Source organism: Tinamus guttatus, unplaced genomic scaffold (assembly GCF_059628265.1).
Source record: "Tinamus guttatus ecotype Peru unplaced genomic scaffold, ASM5962826v1 Tinamus_guttatus_pri_ptg000004l, whole genome shotgun sequence".
Taxonomy (NCBI): Eukaryota; Metazoa; Chordata; class Aves; order Tinamiformes; family Tinamidae; genus Tinamus; species Tinamus guttatus.
The window spans coordinates 9,390,638-9,406,805 of NW_028288538.1; the positions used below are offsets into that span (position 1 = coordinate 9,390,638).

A 16,168-nucleotide genomic window follows, 5' to 3' on the forward strand; every position below is an offset into this window, starting at 1 on the left:
CGGGCGGCGCAGGCAGCGCGCACGGGGGGGCCGCGGGCAGCGCCGCGCCCGCCCGCCCGCGGGTGAGGGCTCCCCGGCCGCCCCCGCCCGCAGCCGGCTCCCTGGCAGCGGGGGCTGCGGGGCTGTGTCCAGGGCCTCCCCCTCCCCCGCGGCCGCTCTCGCGCGCAGCCCGCGCGCTCCCCGTCGCCGCTGCCGCCCGAGCGCCGCTCGCCCGCGGCCCGGCCCCGCTGCCGGCCGCGTCGCACCCCGCAGGGGCGGACCCGGCTGCCCCGCGGGCGGGCGGGCGGGGGGGGGGACGCGGCTCCCGCGGCGGCTCCCGCGGCGGCTCCCGATGGCTCGTCCGCGGCCCCGAGAGTACAAGGCTGGGGACCTGGTGTTCGCCAAGATGAAGGGGTACCCGCACTGGCCAGCCCGGGTGAGTAGCGCGCCCCGCGCCCCGCCGCCCCCGCGCCGCTCCGCGCCGGGCCGGGCCGCGCTGCCGGGGCCGGGCCGCGGGCAGCCGCCGCAGGCCGGGGCTCGCGCCCGCGCCCACCCCGCGCTCATTGTGCATCTTTTCTTTGATCCGCGGATCTCCCTCCGGGGGGAGGAGGAGGAGGAGGGGGTGGAGGAAGGCAGGCGGGGGGAGGGGGCGCCTACCTGGGCTGTCATGGCGGGAGGCCGCGCGGATGCTGCCTGTGCGGCGCGGCCGGGGGGCGCAGGCCGCGGGCCAGGGCCCCGGCACCGCCCGCACCGGCCTCGGCGCCCCCGGCCGCCGGGAGGGCCTGGCGAGGGGGGCGCGGCCTGGAGCGGGGCCGGGGCCCGGCCCGGGGGGCCCGGGGAGGGGACGGGGCCTGGGGCACGTGCGGAAGGAGGACGAGGCCTGGGACACGCGTGTGGGGAAGGGGATGAGGCCGGGAGCGGGACCCAGGGGACCTGTGTGGGCACGGTCAGCGCCTGGGGACACGTGTGGGCAAGGAGGATGAAGCCTGGGGGACGTGGGACGAGCCTTGGCAACACGTATGGGAAAGGGGCTTGGGCACATGTGTGGGGAAGGGAACATGGCTTTGGGGACATGGGACAGAGCCTGGGGACACCTGTGGGGAAGAGGATGTGCCCTGGGGACACGTGCAGGGATGGGAACGATGCCCGGGATCACATGTGGGGATGAGGCCTGGGGACACATGGAGAAAGGGACAGTGCCCGGGAAACACACGTGGAGGGAAGGAGGGCCAGGCCTGGGTGAGGCCGCGTTGCTGCTGGGCGGCGGGTGCACCGCGAAGCACCGCACACCGGACAGCAGCGGGAGCGGGAGACGAGCGCGGAGGCGAAACAGGCCCTGGGACTGGGGGCTGTTGCCTTCCCTGTGTCCCCTGGCCTGCCTTGCTGTGTGGAGGCTCGCGGGTCTGGGCCTCCAGCTTGACCCTGGCTTTGCGTTCTACTCTGTTGACTTTATTTCTTTGTTGCTTTCCGTTTGCCGCTGCTGTGGTAAATAGCCGAGGTGGGAGAGCGTGGTGGCCGTGTGGCACTGGGATAAGCGCCCCATTGTATTTAAACCTCTGTATCTGATAGAGCCGCAGTAAGGGAGAGCAGAGCCTTCTCCGGAGGGTCTGGTGCCGCGCGTGGCACCCTCGCAAGGCCGGTCCCTTCGCTGCGTCTCCGGCACTGTTGTGTAAACTCATTGTGTAACACATGTTGTGTGGACTCATTAGCAGGCATCAGCCAGCGAGAGTCTCTTTAGCTGTTGTCTTTTCCAACCTTAGTGGGACGAGTCAGTAGGGCTTGATGCCTTCATTTTCTAGTCAAGGAAAGTTCCTGGTGCTTCAAGCCAGTAAGAGCAGGAGAACAATAATGTTGTGTACAGTGTGCGGGAAAGCAGAGAAGGGCAGGATCAAGACAGACTGACATCTAGCCTTATTCTTGAGAAGTGAGCACTGGAGGAGGTTGAGTGCAAGTGGTGAAAAGTGAATGGAAATGTATCATGAGTATAACTGAGAAAGCAGAAGTGGCAGTGAACAGCAGGCGCCGTACAGCGAGTGAAGGCCAACCCCACAGATTTATGCAAAGGTTGATAAATAAAGAATAGCAAGAGGGTAGTAAATATCTAGAACCATGTAAATAAGATGGTGCATTTGATTATTTTGGCAGAGCAGACTAAAATTAATATGCAAAAAGAACTAACTTAATGAAAACTGGGTTGTGTTTTTGTTATTTTACCGTTATACCTGTTGGCAGATGTACTTACTTAAGAAGTGGCAATTCTGTCAGCAGAACATTAGGATCCACTGACAACCAACTTCTTTCTTACCTCTGTCGTGGTTTAATTTGCTGTGAAAAATTTAATGTGAACAGTTGAGACCGTTACCATCTTGAAGCATGTTAATCCTTTTCCTTTTCGAGCCTTCGTAACCCCTCTATTTGTTTGCTCAGAAGCAGAACAGGGCCTTTTGTTTTAATGACCTTTTCTCTCCTTTAAAAAAAAAGATCATATATGCCATGCAGATGGTCATAGCCTTTGATGAGGTGTCTAAATAGGTATCTGAATGATAATAACATCCAATTGAGTACGTTTGCAATAGGAAAAAGAACAGGTGTGCAAAGCTAACTTCCTTGGTGTGAACCAACAGGATGTAAAGGTCAAGCAAAGACAAAGCAGCCTCTAATTTTAACAAGACTTAGGAAGCTGGTGTGGAACCGTGGTGGAACCCAGAGTTTGTCACCAGATGGGAATCTAGCAGGCAGACTGGGGGACATTAGTACTAGTTTTTAAGAAGTATCAGTGTCAAGATGCACTGCATGGGCTCCTGTGCCATGCAGTGCAGTTACATGTTTCATCAGAGTGATGTCTACTCTTGAACTTGTCCAGTAACTCATTTACAATACAGCTCATATGGTCCTTACTAGGACTGTACCTCATTTTGGTTGTGAGATTTTATCTGATGTGCACTGGCAATGCCCCTTCTTCTTCAAGTGAAGAAAAGCCCAGTGAGGACTCTTATCTTCATTTTGTTTCCTGGGAAATATCCTTGTGTACAAATGTGGCAAAGTTAGTTAATTTTTAGTTGAGACTGCAAGTCAGATATTCTGATTAATTAAATGCCTTTTATCCAAGAGATCCACTTGTTTCCAAATCCTTGAGTGTTTGTTACCTAGCGTTTTATCCGTTATGCAATTAGTGTGTTTGATCTTTGTGTCCTCCTGTAAACATCTACACATTTTGTCATAATATACTAGCTTAATAATAAAAGCAATAATAGTTTTAAAAAGCAGTGTTGTTATTGTCTTACAAAACAGTGCTTTAAATCTCTGAGACCTTTGGCAGGAATTTCCTATGCAAGTGAAAAAAAAAAAACGTGCATAAACTGTATCTAGTAAAGCTGAAAAGCCTTAAAGCAGTGCTGTGTCTACGCCTGTAATGAAGTGTTGCACCCGACCTGGCTCTCTCTCAGCTGTGTTTTCTTTGGTGCATGGGTAGAGTCACACAGAGTATCCAGCGGGGCCCGTGGAGGCAGTAGAGCCGCATCAGGGCAGCCCCAAGTGATTCCAGGCTGCAGGCGTAGCCAGGTTCACCCAGCCGGTTAGCGGTCTCTAGACCCAGCTTCCATCCCCTCCCTTTGAACTTACGGTCTAATGACCATAGCAAGAACAAGACTAACAAGCTTGACTTCCAGCACCGTGTGGAATGGGATGGAAAGTGCTGTGAAGAAAGCGGCCAGATATTGCTAAAACACAGAGGGACCACTGGGAAATTCTGCTTAAAAACTGATGGTGCATTATAGATGGCATTTCAAGTTTTTTATTTGAGTTGTTGTAGAATCAGTTTGACAAGGACCAATTTACTACACTTAGCCAAAACAGTAACGGCCAGTAAATCTTACTTATCTTATGAAAGATGTCGCTCATATAATCTTGCCTTGAAGGTCGTCTTTGGGTTTTGGTGTCACATTTTCTTGGGCAAAGCCAAAATTTCCCTTAGCTTGACTGAAGGACAATGAATAGCTACTGGATTTTGGCCCCAATAATAGTATTTAAGTCTGATAAGAAGAGTGGATAAGGCACTGGCAGCATTTTTTTTTTGGTCTTTTTTAATGTTAGTTTGTGATACCAGTTGTCCTAAGATGCTCATCAAAAGTGTCCAGCTTATCTGATGGTATGATCCAATAAATAAGCACTTGTGTCTCTAGGATGCATATGCAAACATAGAGGAAAGGTGCTTTTATGGTTAAGATAGTGGCTCAGCAGGTAGGAAAAAAAGGATTTGATTCATTCTACATTTCATGAGTGCCTTTGCCTCTGAATCACTAAATCCCTCTGTGTCTTGGTTCCCCATGTGTACAAGATGTACAACACTGTTTTATCTTTAGAGACGTGTTGCGGAGACAAAATCACCAACATTCATGAGTTGCTTGGCTACTACCACGATAGGAGTTGTGTTAGCACCTGGGTAGAAATGTCTTTCTTCAGCTATCCTAGTTTATCTAAGGATAGATGTTCTGGTTTATTGAGAAATTGCCCCTTGTATAGTCACTCAGCTGAGATAAAAGGGAAAAACTAGTGGTAGATCAAAAAGATCAATAATGGTGTTTGTTTTATGAGTGACCCTGAAGAAACAATAAGCACTTAGTTGCTGAAATTAGCTGCTGATTTAAAAATAGGAAGGAAGCTGTTAATGCAACTGAAGAGAGAGCAGAAAAAAAGTCTGGAATGACCTCAATAAAATAAGAGCATGCCCAGGTGAACGGCTGATGTCGTTACCAAGCAGAAATGTGGGTGATACAGCACAGGAGAGAAGAAGTAGACTTGAGTAAACTCAGATAGCTTGTGTAGGGATGGTTAAATTGATTTGAGACAGTAAAAAAGCAACCCAACCAGGTAAAATAAGTTGTTTTAACATAAAGCACACAAATGTTTAAAGTTATTTAGAACAGTTCATGTTGTGGGGAGATCATAGCCTTCAAAGTGACAGCGTCACACTTACTATTAAGCAGGTCTATTTACTGACTTGAGAATTTGAATTTCCTCTTTTCTGGACTCCTTTTTCTTGTGCTTCTCATATCCAATTCCTTTATGGCTGCTTTGAATTAACATTCACTTGAATTCTAGATTTGTTACTTATGTGACAACCACTCTATATAAATACCACTATTATAAAGCATCTGCCAATACTGGTGACAAAATAGCATTTGGGTACTCCCATGTATTAGGTTGGCAAATGGATATGAATTTTTCAATATATTGCTTACAGTAATATAAATAAATGCTGTCATTTTAATAGGAACTAGTGTCTGTGGCAGGCTTGGCATCATGGACTATTTTCATAAAATGCAGGGATTGTGTGATAGTTTTTAGTTCTGCAGTTTTTTTATTGTTGACTATGTCCCTACAGAGCAAGACATTAAAATAAGGCACTTTAAACAAGGGGGACTTAGAGGTAAACTCGTGCTTACAAATTTTGTTAGACTGAAGCCTGGAACAATAGGCTATTAGTACTGTAGTATTATAATACAGCGTTAGAGAATATTAAAAATAATGATTACTGCAGATTGACACAAATCTAGAAGACTGTCAACATCGGTTAAAAAAAAAAAAAGGCAAAAAAGTATTTTGTACACAAATGCCCAGGCATTTTAGAAAATAAACTTTTATCTCCCAATTTGGTGGAGGATGGATAGAGATAGTGGGTTTGTTGTGGTAAACTGCAGCTCTCAGGGTAGCTCCAAGGCCCAAGTTCTGATTGGGGTAAAATACAAAGTATTCAACTAATAACAACTTTGGTCAGTTACAGTTGTGAGTATAACAGCTTGGAAATATCAAACTCTAAAACACATCATAGAAAAAGTATTCTGCATTTTAAGTGCTTAATATTTAAAGCAGACCATTTGTTTTCTTATTAGGATAAGGATAAGGGAAGGTAGGTTTCCCCTGGCAGAGTTTATCTTTTTTGGCAAAGAACGACAGGCGAAAATCAGATGAGATCCAGAAAACTTCAAAGGGTCCATCAGAAATAGACAACAGATCTTTCTGTACAATTTTGTGCCAAAACTCAGTCTGCAGACTTTTGGGGTTTTCTCCTTGGCCATTTGAGCCCTGTCCAGTCCTTTCCCATGTGCTTTTCTGCTTTTTCCCTTTTTGGTTACTCTGTATTATGCCATCGCTTTTGCCCTGTTTCTAAGTTTGAGTCCTTTGTGACTACTTCACCAATTCAGAGCCTCTTCCTGCTCTCCCCCTCTTTAATTATGTACCTCACTCATACATCACTCATTGGAGTTCTGCAAGCAATTTTTCATGGCAGGAGGTCTCTGTTCCTTCCTGAGATCAGGTGTGATTTTTCTGATTAGCTGCTCAGGTTTATCTTTACTCGGGAGTTAATTCTGAAGTTGGCTACTTTGGGCAACGTTCCTATGGCTTCTGTTGTCATGCATCTGAAAAGATCGCGTTTAAGGCAGTGAATCCTTAATGGAACCATTTCGTGCTCTCTAAACTTTTTGCATCAGGTTGACACATGTTGCTTAGACAACATGTGTTTAAATTTTCCTTTGTAGATACCTGGTTGTATTTAGAGTAGGTGTGAGTGCCTTTTCAGTGACTTCATCAGCTCTTTGAGTACTGTTTCTTTCATTTTATAAAGCTAAAATAACAGGGAGTGAAGCAGGAATTTCTCTAGTGTTTGGAAGGTGGGGAACCTCCATAATTTATGTTCTTTCTTCATGGTCTTGCTTTCTGCTTTAAGTATGACTTAAAAACAGATTTCACTGGAAGACTTTTGCTTAAAATGCATGAAATAATTTTTATATGTAAGGTTGAAACATAACTTATGGGAAAAACTTTCCAATTGCTCTTGTTTAGTAATTGAATCATTTGGGGGCCAAGATGTTCTATATTTGATGTTACTATAGGCTATGAGATTTGGGAACACTCTTTAAAATTCAGTTCTTTAAGATATCTTTTCTTTCTAATAACCACCCCAATTGTGCAAGTCCAATCTGTTTTATGTAGATTACTACAGATTAATATATTTTTCCCTGCAGTGCCATGCTTTGTAAGTCTAAACGAAGCTAACCCAGAATGAAGACAGTTAAGTCAAAAGGTTTTCCTGCCCATCAGTACAGCCTTTTTTCCATACAATTTTGACACTACTGAATAATGCTCATAAACTAGTCTCACGAAATCACAGACAAATGCTTTGTCTGGGAGAAAGCTGCCCTTTTCAGTGAAATCTGTAGTCTGTCAAGTCAATCTGTATGTTCTCACTGCAGAAGGATTAAGAAATGGTAAATTTGTGTTATGTATGTTAAATGACAGATATCTTCTTTTATTGTTTGTGTTAAAGAAGCTGCTGGGAACCCCAATTGAAATGAAGTTGTTGTAAGCAGAGATGGCAAGATGAAGGCTGAGTTTTCAGCCTTAACTCTGCATTTCCTGATTTCCCCATCATAATATTGCATTAACTGTAGTCCTCCCGCATTTAGGGTAATAAAAGTCTTGTAGGCAAGTGATTGCTGACAGTAAGGATATATGGTTGTTGTCTGAGGATAGATGAAAGGATTTCCAGATAATGGTGGAAAAGTGATGACAGCGTGGAGACTTGGACATTTTAACAGTTTGAAATGGTGTTGTCTGAGCAGTGGAGACCTGCCCACCGAATGCTTGAGAGGCAGCAGGAGGACTAGTCTGCCTGAGGCCTCTCAGTAATACTGTGATTCGAATGATAAATATAGCAGCAGCCACTGGAAAGGAGCATGTATGGAAGAAGCAGGAAGAGGATGTGGAGCCAGCTCTTTTAGAGTGTTAGGAATTAGATGAACATCAGTAGCTTTAGGTACCTAAGTATGTTTAAAATCTCTTTCCTGTGTCATCTGTATGTCTGTGCTGCAGATGCTGTGGCTATGCATGTTTTGCACGTACACATATGTGTCCTGTGCATATGTATACACATGCTAATACAAAAGATAAAAGCTTAAAACATGAGTAACACGTTGCCGTGGTAGCGCATCCCTTGACTCTGAACTCCAACAGAGGCAGCATCAATGGAAAAGGCCCCAGTAGTTTGGCTAGTGCACAGTAAGAACAACTAGAATAAACAGTTATTTAAAGATTGCAGGAAATATTTGGCAGACAAGTGAGTACCATGAGGTAAAGCTTCTAAAACTTAAAGAAGGAAATGGATCCGGGCTCTCCTTGCTTCCTGCTCTCAGAAAAGCCTGCAGTGCTGCCTTTGGACTTGGGAGGCTCTGTTCTTTTGCCTGACAGCCAAATCTAAGCCTGATAGAGAAATTGCAAATATACTGTAGATTCATTTCCAGTTTTCTTTGGTGCTGCTCAGATTGTTTGACAAGGCACTCTTGATAATACTCATTTTTACTTAAAGGATATATAAGACATGGATTTGTTTTGGTTTGATTTTGTTCTAGAAAACAAAAAGAAGGTAAGCAATTTGAGTAAGTACTCCAGCAATTAAAAACAAAAACAAACAAAAAAACAGTGAACTTCCCATGTTACGATGTCCCTGCTTCCCTGCTCCGAAGCAGAGTCCCTGCTTCCCTGTTCCGAAGTTGCCCATCTTTCAAATGGTTTCAGGGCACCCCAAATATTGTCTTTGGCATCACTGCTACTTCGAGAAGACTCGTGATGTGCTTGGATTTCAGCAAGATTTAATCTGTGTCTCCTGGCCTTTTGTAAAGCCCTGGTGAAATCTCAAAATTTCAGAGTCAACATGAAGGGAGGAGATGATGCTATGCTGTGCTCTGGATATTACAAGGGCCAAAGTTAGAAGGTACAGGTGTGTCCAGAAGACTGTGGTCTCTGCGTTAGAAAAAAAGCATTTAAATCTCTTTCGGTTTTTCATTAGTAGACTGGAAGGATAATTAGCATAGATCTGTAGCTCTGCAAATACAAACTGGAAACAACTGTTTATTTTGCCTTGCAGCAGTGTGTAAAAAACTAGAGAGAAGCTATTTGCCAGCTCCAGTTTGGCTGTTTGAACTGAAGGCGTCATATAAAAGCAGAGGAAAAACAAGGCAAGGAGTATCACACCTCAAAGAGTTCTTCAAGACCTCCAGTTAACAAAGCAACCTACACGCAGCAGAGAGAAGGGGCAGTATGTGGGGCCAGGGAGGAGGCCTTGCCGCTCTATAGGGACCTTACTGGGACCACTGTGGTGCCACTGGTGTCCACTTGAAAACGGAGTATCAGCTTTAAAGGTCAGTAAGTTTGTGCTCTTGAGAGTTGGAAACACCTACCTGCAAAGCCACTTTTACAGCAGAAAAAAAGTAAAACCACATTGAGGCGATGGTAAGAGAAACGTTAGCTCTGGGAAGGCTCAAGACACAATTGCACAATAATGCAAACCATTTCTGGGAATCAATCCCGTATCAGACTGGATTACTAAATGTCCTAAATATAAGCACATATTGAAACTTAGGGAATAATAATGTAGGGAATGGCCGCACAGAGATACTTAGCCTCAGTCTGGAGATGCAATCCAGGTGTGAAAACAGGAAAGTGCAAATGGAGAAGCTAATGCTGCAGTTGCAAAGAAGAAATTTGGAGTTCCAGTCCTTCCCCTGGTATTCCCCAGCTCTTTCTTGCATGTTTTTCTTTGGCTCCATGAATCTTACCTTGTGTTCAAGGCTCCATAAAAGGGATACTGAGAACCCCTGTTAACTCTCAGAGGACACGCTGCCTTCCCTAGCTGAAGGGTTAAATCTCCTGTGTCTCAAAAAGCCAAGAATCTGGGTTTCGGCTCACTAAGTTATTGTTCAGTGACTAGGAAGCAGTTCCTCCCGCTCCTCCTCCGAATGGCCTTTGGGGATACTCTGCATGCAGGGCGCTTCCCGGCTCCCCTTCCCTTTGGCCTGGGTCGGTACCTTGCCCCTGCGGCAGCCGCGGGCTGCGTGGGCAGGGAAGGAAGGCCGGGCTCAAGCTGGGTGTGAACTGGTGTGTGCCGCAGGTTTGCAGTCGTGGCCGAGCAGCGCAGCCTGGTGAAGCAGAGCGGATCTGTGCGCCCTGCGGGGCCGGTATCTCCTGCCTCCCCTCTGGAGCGCTGCTGCCTTTCTCTTTTCCTGCTGCTCATGCAGAGACCACAACAGCGAAGGGGGTCTGCAAAGCTGGAGGGCAGAGACAATGTTGCTCCTTGTAGCACAGATGAGGCTCTCCACGCCTGGGCTTTCCTCCTTGGGATCTCCTTTATCACTCCGTGTAGGCAATCCCTGCAGCCCATTGACTGCCTGTGTGCGTGTGTCTGCGCTACTGGCCTTTCAGCATCGCTGTGCGCGGTGCCAAAATAATTTTCCCAGGTGGTTACAGCACAAGACTTGTCTTCTGACTCTGGCAAGATGTGTTTGCACACGGGGACCAAATTGTCTTGACCTCTATAGTATGTTGGCTCTTCCAGGGTATTTTGTGGTCCACTATTGGCTTCTTGTCATGTTGTGCTTCCAGTTTTCTCTCTCTCTCATGTTGCCAGTGCTTTTCCCCCAATGTGATAGCTTTTTCTCTTTTGCAAGCTACATTTTAGCTAGCTTTCAGCTTGTATTTCATGCTGACCTAGGATTCTGAGAGTCATTTCTTGCAGGTTCTAGTGGAATGGCTGTGTATTTCTACATGCATTCCTGGAGTACAAGGAAATATCTTTGTCTTTGTGCTTGTGGAAGTTCCCAGTTTACTGTGCTGAGAAGCCTCTTCCAGAACATGGGAGGTATTAAATGAGGCAGCGCCTAAGAAGGAGCACACCAAAGCAAGGTTCCTCCTTCCAGACACTACTGTCTTGGCATCTTTTGTCATTATCATTGGCTTAAACTAATTAGTTGCTAGTTAGTTTTCAGCACAGATGTTCCTGCTTCCATCTGAGACAGCATAAATGTGTGTTTCTGTAAGGATTCCTTGAGCTGCAGTTATGTGCATTCCCATTAGGTAGCTTCATTTGGGATGAACGGTCTGCGAGCAGAGCTGAAGTGCCGGTGCCTTTGGGGTGCTCCGTGCAGACCCCGCGGCTGGCAGGCTGGCTGGCCTGCTTGCTGCGGAAGAGCAGAAGGAAGATGATGCCTGTCCCATTAGGTTGCTCTCTGAAGACCATGTCTCTAAGGAAGCAAACCATTTTGATTGCACCAGGATTACCTCATTTCAATAAAACTGCTTACAGGTGTGGTGTTCTGCCTGTAGAAACATAAAATAGCATTAGAGCCTAAGGGAGAAGGCAAATATTCACCTTAAAAAAGAGAAAACAAAAAAAGATGATATTCCTTACTGCAGTGCCTTTCCAAATACCAGGGCTTTTGAAAAACATCAGTGATGCAGCAAGCTCAGCAGATAATGCTTTTTGCATGGTGTTGGGATTAGGTGACTCACATATGTTCATATTTTCAGGTACTCCCTTTTACTGTTTTTTATTAGGAGATATTTTTCAAGATCTTCCTCTTTCATTTGTACAAACTCTTTTATTTTGTAAATATTTCTATCCACATGCTTGCAGCTTTTCAAGGAAGTTAGCATAAAGTTATTAAACCTTCTGGTTTGAATTTTAATGTCTGTGATGATATATCACCAGCAACAATTTTCTTCTTTATGTTAATTTTTTTTCTGCATTTGTTTCAGTGACTCTGCTTTGGATCTTTTTATTGTTGTTAAAGGTGTGGGTCAGTTTGTTGAGCAGGTTTTTTGAATTGATACTTCTGGTAAGATGATGAGAATTCTTATGAAGACAGATTAGAGAAGACACATTTGTCAGACAGGGCTCTTCAGTGTTAAAATGCCGTGAATGTTGTGTCCTTAGATTTTGCAAAATGCCTCCTGCCGCCTCCTCCTCACAAATTGGTGGTTTCACCTGTGTGTGTGTGTGATCGCCAGCCTTCGGGGCTGGATGGGGTGGGATCGCACAAAGACAACGACGCGATGCGTTCGTTCAGCCAAGGCGTGTGCCCAGCTGCGCCGGCACCGTCAGGCCCTTAGCTGTGAAGCCTTTAGAAACCCAGAATAATAAAGATTTTAGTGACAATATGCTGAGATGAAATGCCAGCTTCCTTAGCAGATGGGGGAGCAAGGAGAGACAAAAGCTGTTGTACTTGTATATTATCTTCCAGAATGCTACTGGGCTGGCAAATTTTTTGATGAGAAGCCTTTTTTTTTCCCCTGCACCCTTTGCTGCTAGATAAAGATGGTGTTAGCTTAGTTGTTTGTCAAATGCCAACGTTATAGTTGAGCTAGTGCAGTACAGGATGTCAGGACAGTGTCTGCAGCCTGAAGTTGGTTGTCTGCAGGACAGATTTAATGAAAATGACTGGCATTATAAATGCTGTAGGTGAGATTGAACTGGGGATCTTCAGCATTAAAAGGGTGAGCAGTGTGAGCTAAAACTCTTCAGTTATGAGGCACAGCTTGGATGCTTGTCCTGGGTCATCACCAGTGCATTAGAAAGTAAAGGCAGATGACACCTAGAATGAGTGTTTTGAACACTGACTGAAAGGCTTGTTCATATTCTGTTAGATTGTATGGAGGGGGCATAAACACCGTGCCTGGTTCCCAGGATAAATTTGTATGTTTATTGTTCCCTAATGTACTTCCCAGTTCTAGATATGTGTCTCATTAAACAAGTTCTCTTCTCAGTGTAATTGCCTTTTCCTGGGCATTTGCACAACATGAGTCAGAACAATACACTGCTTCTTTACAGCTGCTTTACAAAACCAAATGGTAACCTGATTTAAAACAGGTTTTAAAACATGAGCTGCCATGGCTGCAGACTGGTGAGCGCAAAGCTCCCTTGCTCGGTACGAATGCTATTCCTGATTGAGGGAAGAAGAGTGCTTTAAGAAATTAATATTCATGTATGTAGGAAAAGAGCAATTACAGTTCTACACGTGTCATTTGTCCCTTGACATCCCATATCCCTTTCAAATCATTGTTTCCTGAAAATAAATCCTCAGGCTGCCTTCCAAAGTTGGGTAGAGAGTTGAGAAAGAAGAATGGTCAGATGTCTTGGTGGGTTTCACTCAGCTTTCACTCCCGAAACACAACTGTGGCCGAGTCGCAGTTTTATAGGTAACTCAGGGCTTGTGGTCATGGAAGCACCCTATACCTGATAGGTTGTTTAAAAATACCACAGAATACTTGCACATGCCTCATAACATGAATTCGGGAAGGGACGTTAGAAAGTAAGTCTTAATCCTACAAATATGTTAACATGTAAGCAACTTGAGCCCATGGTTCATCCATTTAAAGTAGCATAAAAACCAAAGAGAGTACTCACATGCTGAAAACTAGTGCTTGTGATGCAGAATTTTTAATTTTATGTTTCTTAGAATGATGGAAATGCCACCCTAGCTAGGCTGCTCCCTGCCATATTGTGTATTCATCTTGTCTCTGACTTTAATGCCACTTACAGCTCTAAAAAAACACAGGTTTCTGCCTGCCACATTTTTACTGTTACAGTTGAGTAAATTTTTTTCAACATGATTTAGTAATTAGGATTTAAGTTCCTAGGTATGTGTGTACCTGCTGGAGTGCTTTGACTATTTTTATAGAGTTTATATGGTTTCTTTCCTGTAAGATGCTGCTTGAGACTTGAGACTTTTTTTTTTCCTTTTGAGGAAAATGTTCATTTTGATAAATAATATTGTGTGCCTTTTTGGGGGCATCTAAGTAAAATTAAGCAATATGACATTTTTGATCAAAAGTAAATAAAGACTAAATAAGAACTGTCCGTCTGTGGTTTTGGGAGCAGAAAAATGGGTGGGTGGGAAGGAGCATGAAGCAGCTTGGAAAATCTCACTCTGGGCTCCCTCTAGGCAGACGGATTAAAATTCCTAAGAGTTTAACCTGGACTGAGGGCCTTGGCTAAGAGAGTGTCTGACAGCGTAATGACAGCCCGGCAAAGCGGAGTGGAGCTGGGAAGCACAAGGAGCAGGAGGCCGGGAGCCGGCTCTGCCTTCGGCGCTCCCTGTTGCTTCAGCACTCTCAGGGCCCTGAAGCTGTGTGTTCGCCAAACAGCCTGCCCGTTTCGTTGGATGTTTTGTACCAAGCATGGTGGGGAAGGCTGGAGGAATAATGGAAACAATTATTTACTGACAGTTGTTTGCTGGGAGCAACCGTAGGCTTTCTGCAGACAGAGCTCCTCCACAGGTACGGACGGGATGCAGCTTAGGAGCAGGCCAGACAGGAAAACCTGAGTTTGGATGAAAAATTACTGCAAATCACACTGCTGTTGCACTGGTTCTATAATTAGAGCTCGTTGTTCCTCCATTGTGCTCATCGTTCTGCACAGTACTTGCATCACAACAAAGTATTGGCCTGTCTTCACATGGTATTTGGGGGATGATACCATCCCACAGCCTCAGAATCTGGCCTGGGGCCTCTCCCTGGAGAGTCCTGGTGCTCATGTGAACACAGAGGACTGGAAGTGCCCCCGTTTGGTGCTCTGACTGTGCCTGTCCTCAGCACTGGGAATGCAACGGCAGAGCAGGGACCTCCAGCCCATTTGCTGGCAGCAGAAGATGCTGGGGTGGCTCCTGCGCTGCCCACGCAGCTCAGCTCTGCAGCTGGGCTCTGCGGGCAAGAGGAGAGCCTCCCTGGCCTTGGGAGGGAGACGCTGAATTGCTTAGGAGACTGCAGAAGAAAAGGTTATGTTTTGAAGCGGTTGCTTAAATCCTGCAAATAGATGTTCTGGTGTGAACGCCTACACTCAGGTATTTAAGACTATGAGTCTACATGGGCCTGTGGGTCCAAAGAGAACTGCATAGTAAAAACCCAGTGTGTGCCAAGCTGTCTCACCATTCACTCATGCTCATCTACATTGCTGATCCCAGCCTCTAAGGGCTGCAGGACACTAAAAATGTCCATGCTTTCAAGGGACAGAGATTTTTGTGCTCTTTTCCGATTAACAGTAAGCTTCTTTCTAACTGCAAGCACTGGCTCGAGGAAGAGTGTTCCAGTCCCCTGATGCTCCCAGAACAGGCCAGGAGGACACAGGCAGGAAGGTTTTTTGTACCCAGAGGCCTGAGTGATAGTTAAACCTGTGTCCCACGTGGGCCTGCACCAGCAGGAGCCCGAGGGCTGTGGCAGCAGAAGCAGGTTGCTCCCATCCTTGTCTCCAGCGTCCGTGTCCTCCGTTGCGTGAAAGGACGGCCAAGCTCAGGGCCTGCAGCCACAGTCGGGCACAGTCCCGTGCTCCAACGAACGGGACCGTGGGCCGGGCTGCTGCCAGGACTGGGGTTCTGCGGGCCAAGCTGGGCCAAACGCTGCACGGCGGCGCCGGGGCTCTGCAGCCTGGAAATTCTGTGCCATCCCAATTCTTAATTGACTTCTTTGGGAGTAAATTACATTGGAAAAGAAATAGTAAAATAAGGCAGCCAACTTGGGGAGATAGCTGCCCTCCAGAAATTTGCTTCCTTTTGGCTTTAAGTGTGCCAGTGTGGGCATAAGGGCTAGCAGCACTTCTTTCAGTAAAAGCTTGAACTGTGGAAGTTTGGGTATGTGAGACAGGTGAGCCGGGAGCGGTGAGGCTGCCTGTGTGCGTTTGGTCAAACGCCAGCGCCCTGGGCAGCCTGTGCCTGAACGAAAGGACGAATAAAAGGATAAGCTGACCAGCCAAAACATCCTAGCTCATAAATAAAACAGTTTTCCTTAAAAGCAAAATCAATGAAATAATGAAGTTCCAGTGTAAATATTGGAAGGTCTAAAATATCCCTCAGCCTCTTGAGCGATACGATTCATGCCCTCCTCTAGCACAGACACAGCAAGTGGCAGAATTTCCCTCTGCAGGCTTGGGGCAGAAGGTGGTGGGACCTGCGATGTTGCTTTTGCTTGTGAGGAGATTGGCAGGAGAGAAACGCGCTGCTTGCATAGGCAATAATGTTTCCTGTTTGTTAATGTCTTGACCGTTTAATTTGATTTTATTTGCTGTGTGTCTTCTGAACACATTTTTATTTGGGTATTTATTGTACATATTTCAAAAGAAAAGTACTTGTAGTAAGATGATAGTCCAGGATAATCAAATTTTGTCATCAGAAACTGTCCAAATTTGGTGTTATTGGGCTTGCTATGGTTTGCTCAAATGGATCTGTCTTGCATACAGTATTTCAATAGTACTTCAATATTTAAGGAATTATTCTGACAAAAACAATTAAGCTTCTCTATGCTTATACTTAAAAGAAAACCAAGTAAACACAAAGCACCTTGGAGCTGGCAATATTTATTGAAAATG

General features: G+C 45.8%; 1 protein-coding gene across 1 annotated transcript in view; it reads left to right on the top strand.

Annotated features, from left to right (window-relative positions):
• The first annotated feature begins 270 nt into the window (after positions 1-270).
• The window catches only part of HDGFL3 (HDGF like 3), a 37,313-nt gene continuing 21,415 nt past the window's right edge, over positions 271-16,168 (top strand). Inside the window, exon 1 of the mRNA XM_088540190.1 lies at positions 271-415. Within this exon, the coding sequence (XP_088396316.1) occupies positions 332-415 (84 nt within the window). The 5' untranslated portion in view covers positions 271-331. The remainder of the gene's footprint in view (positions 416-16,168) is intronic.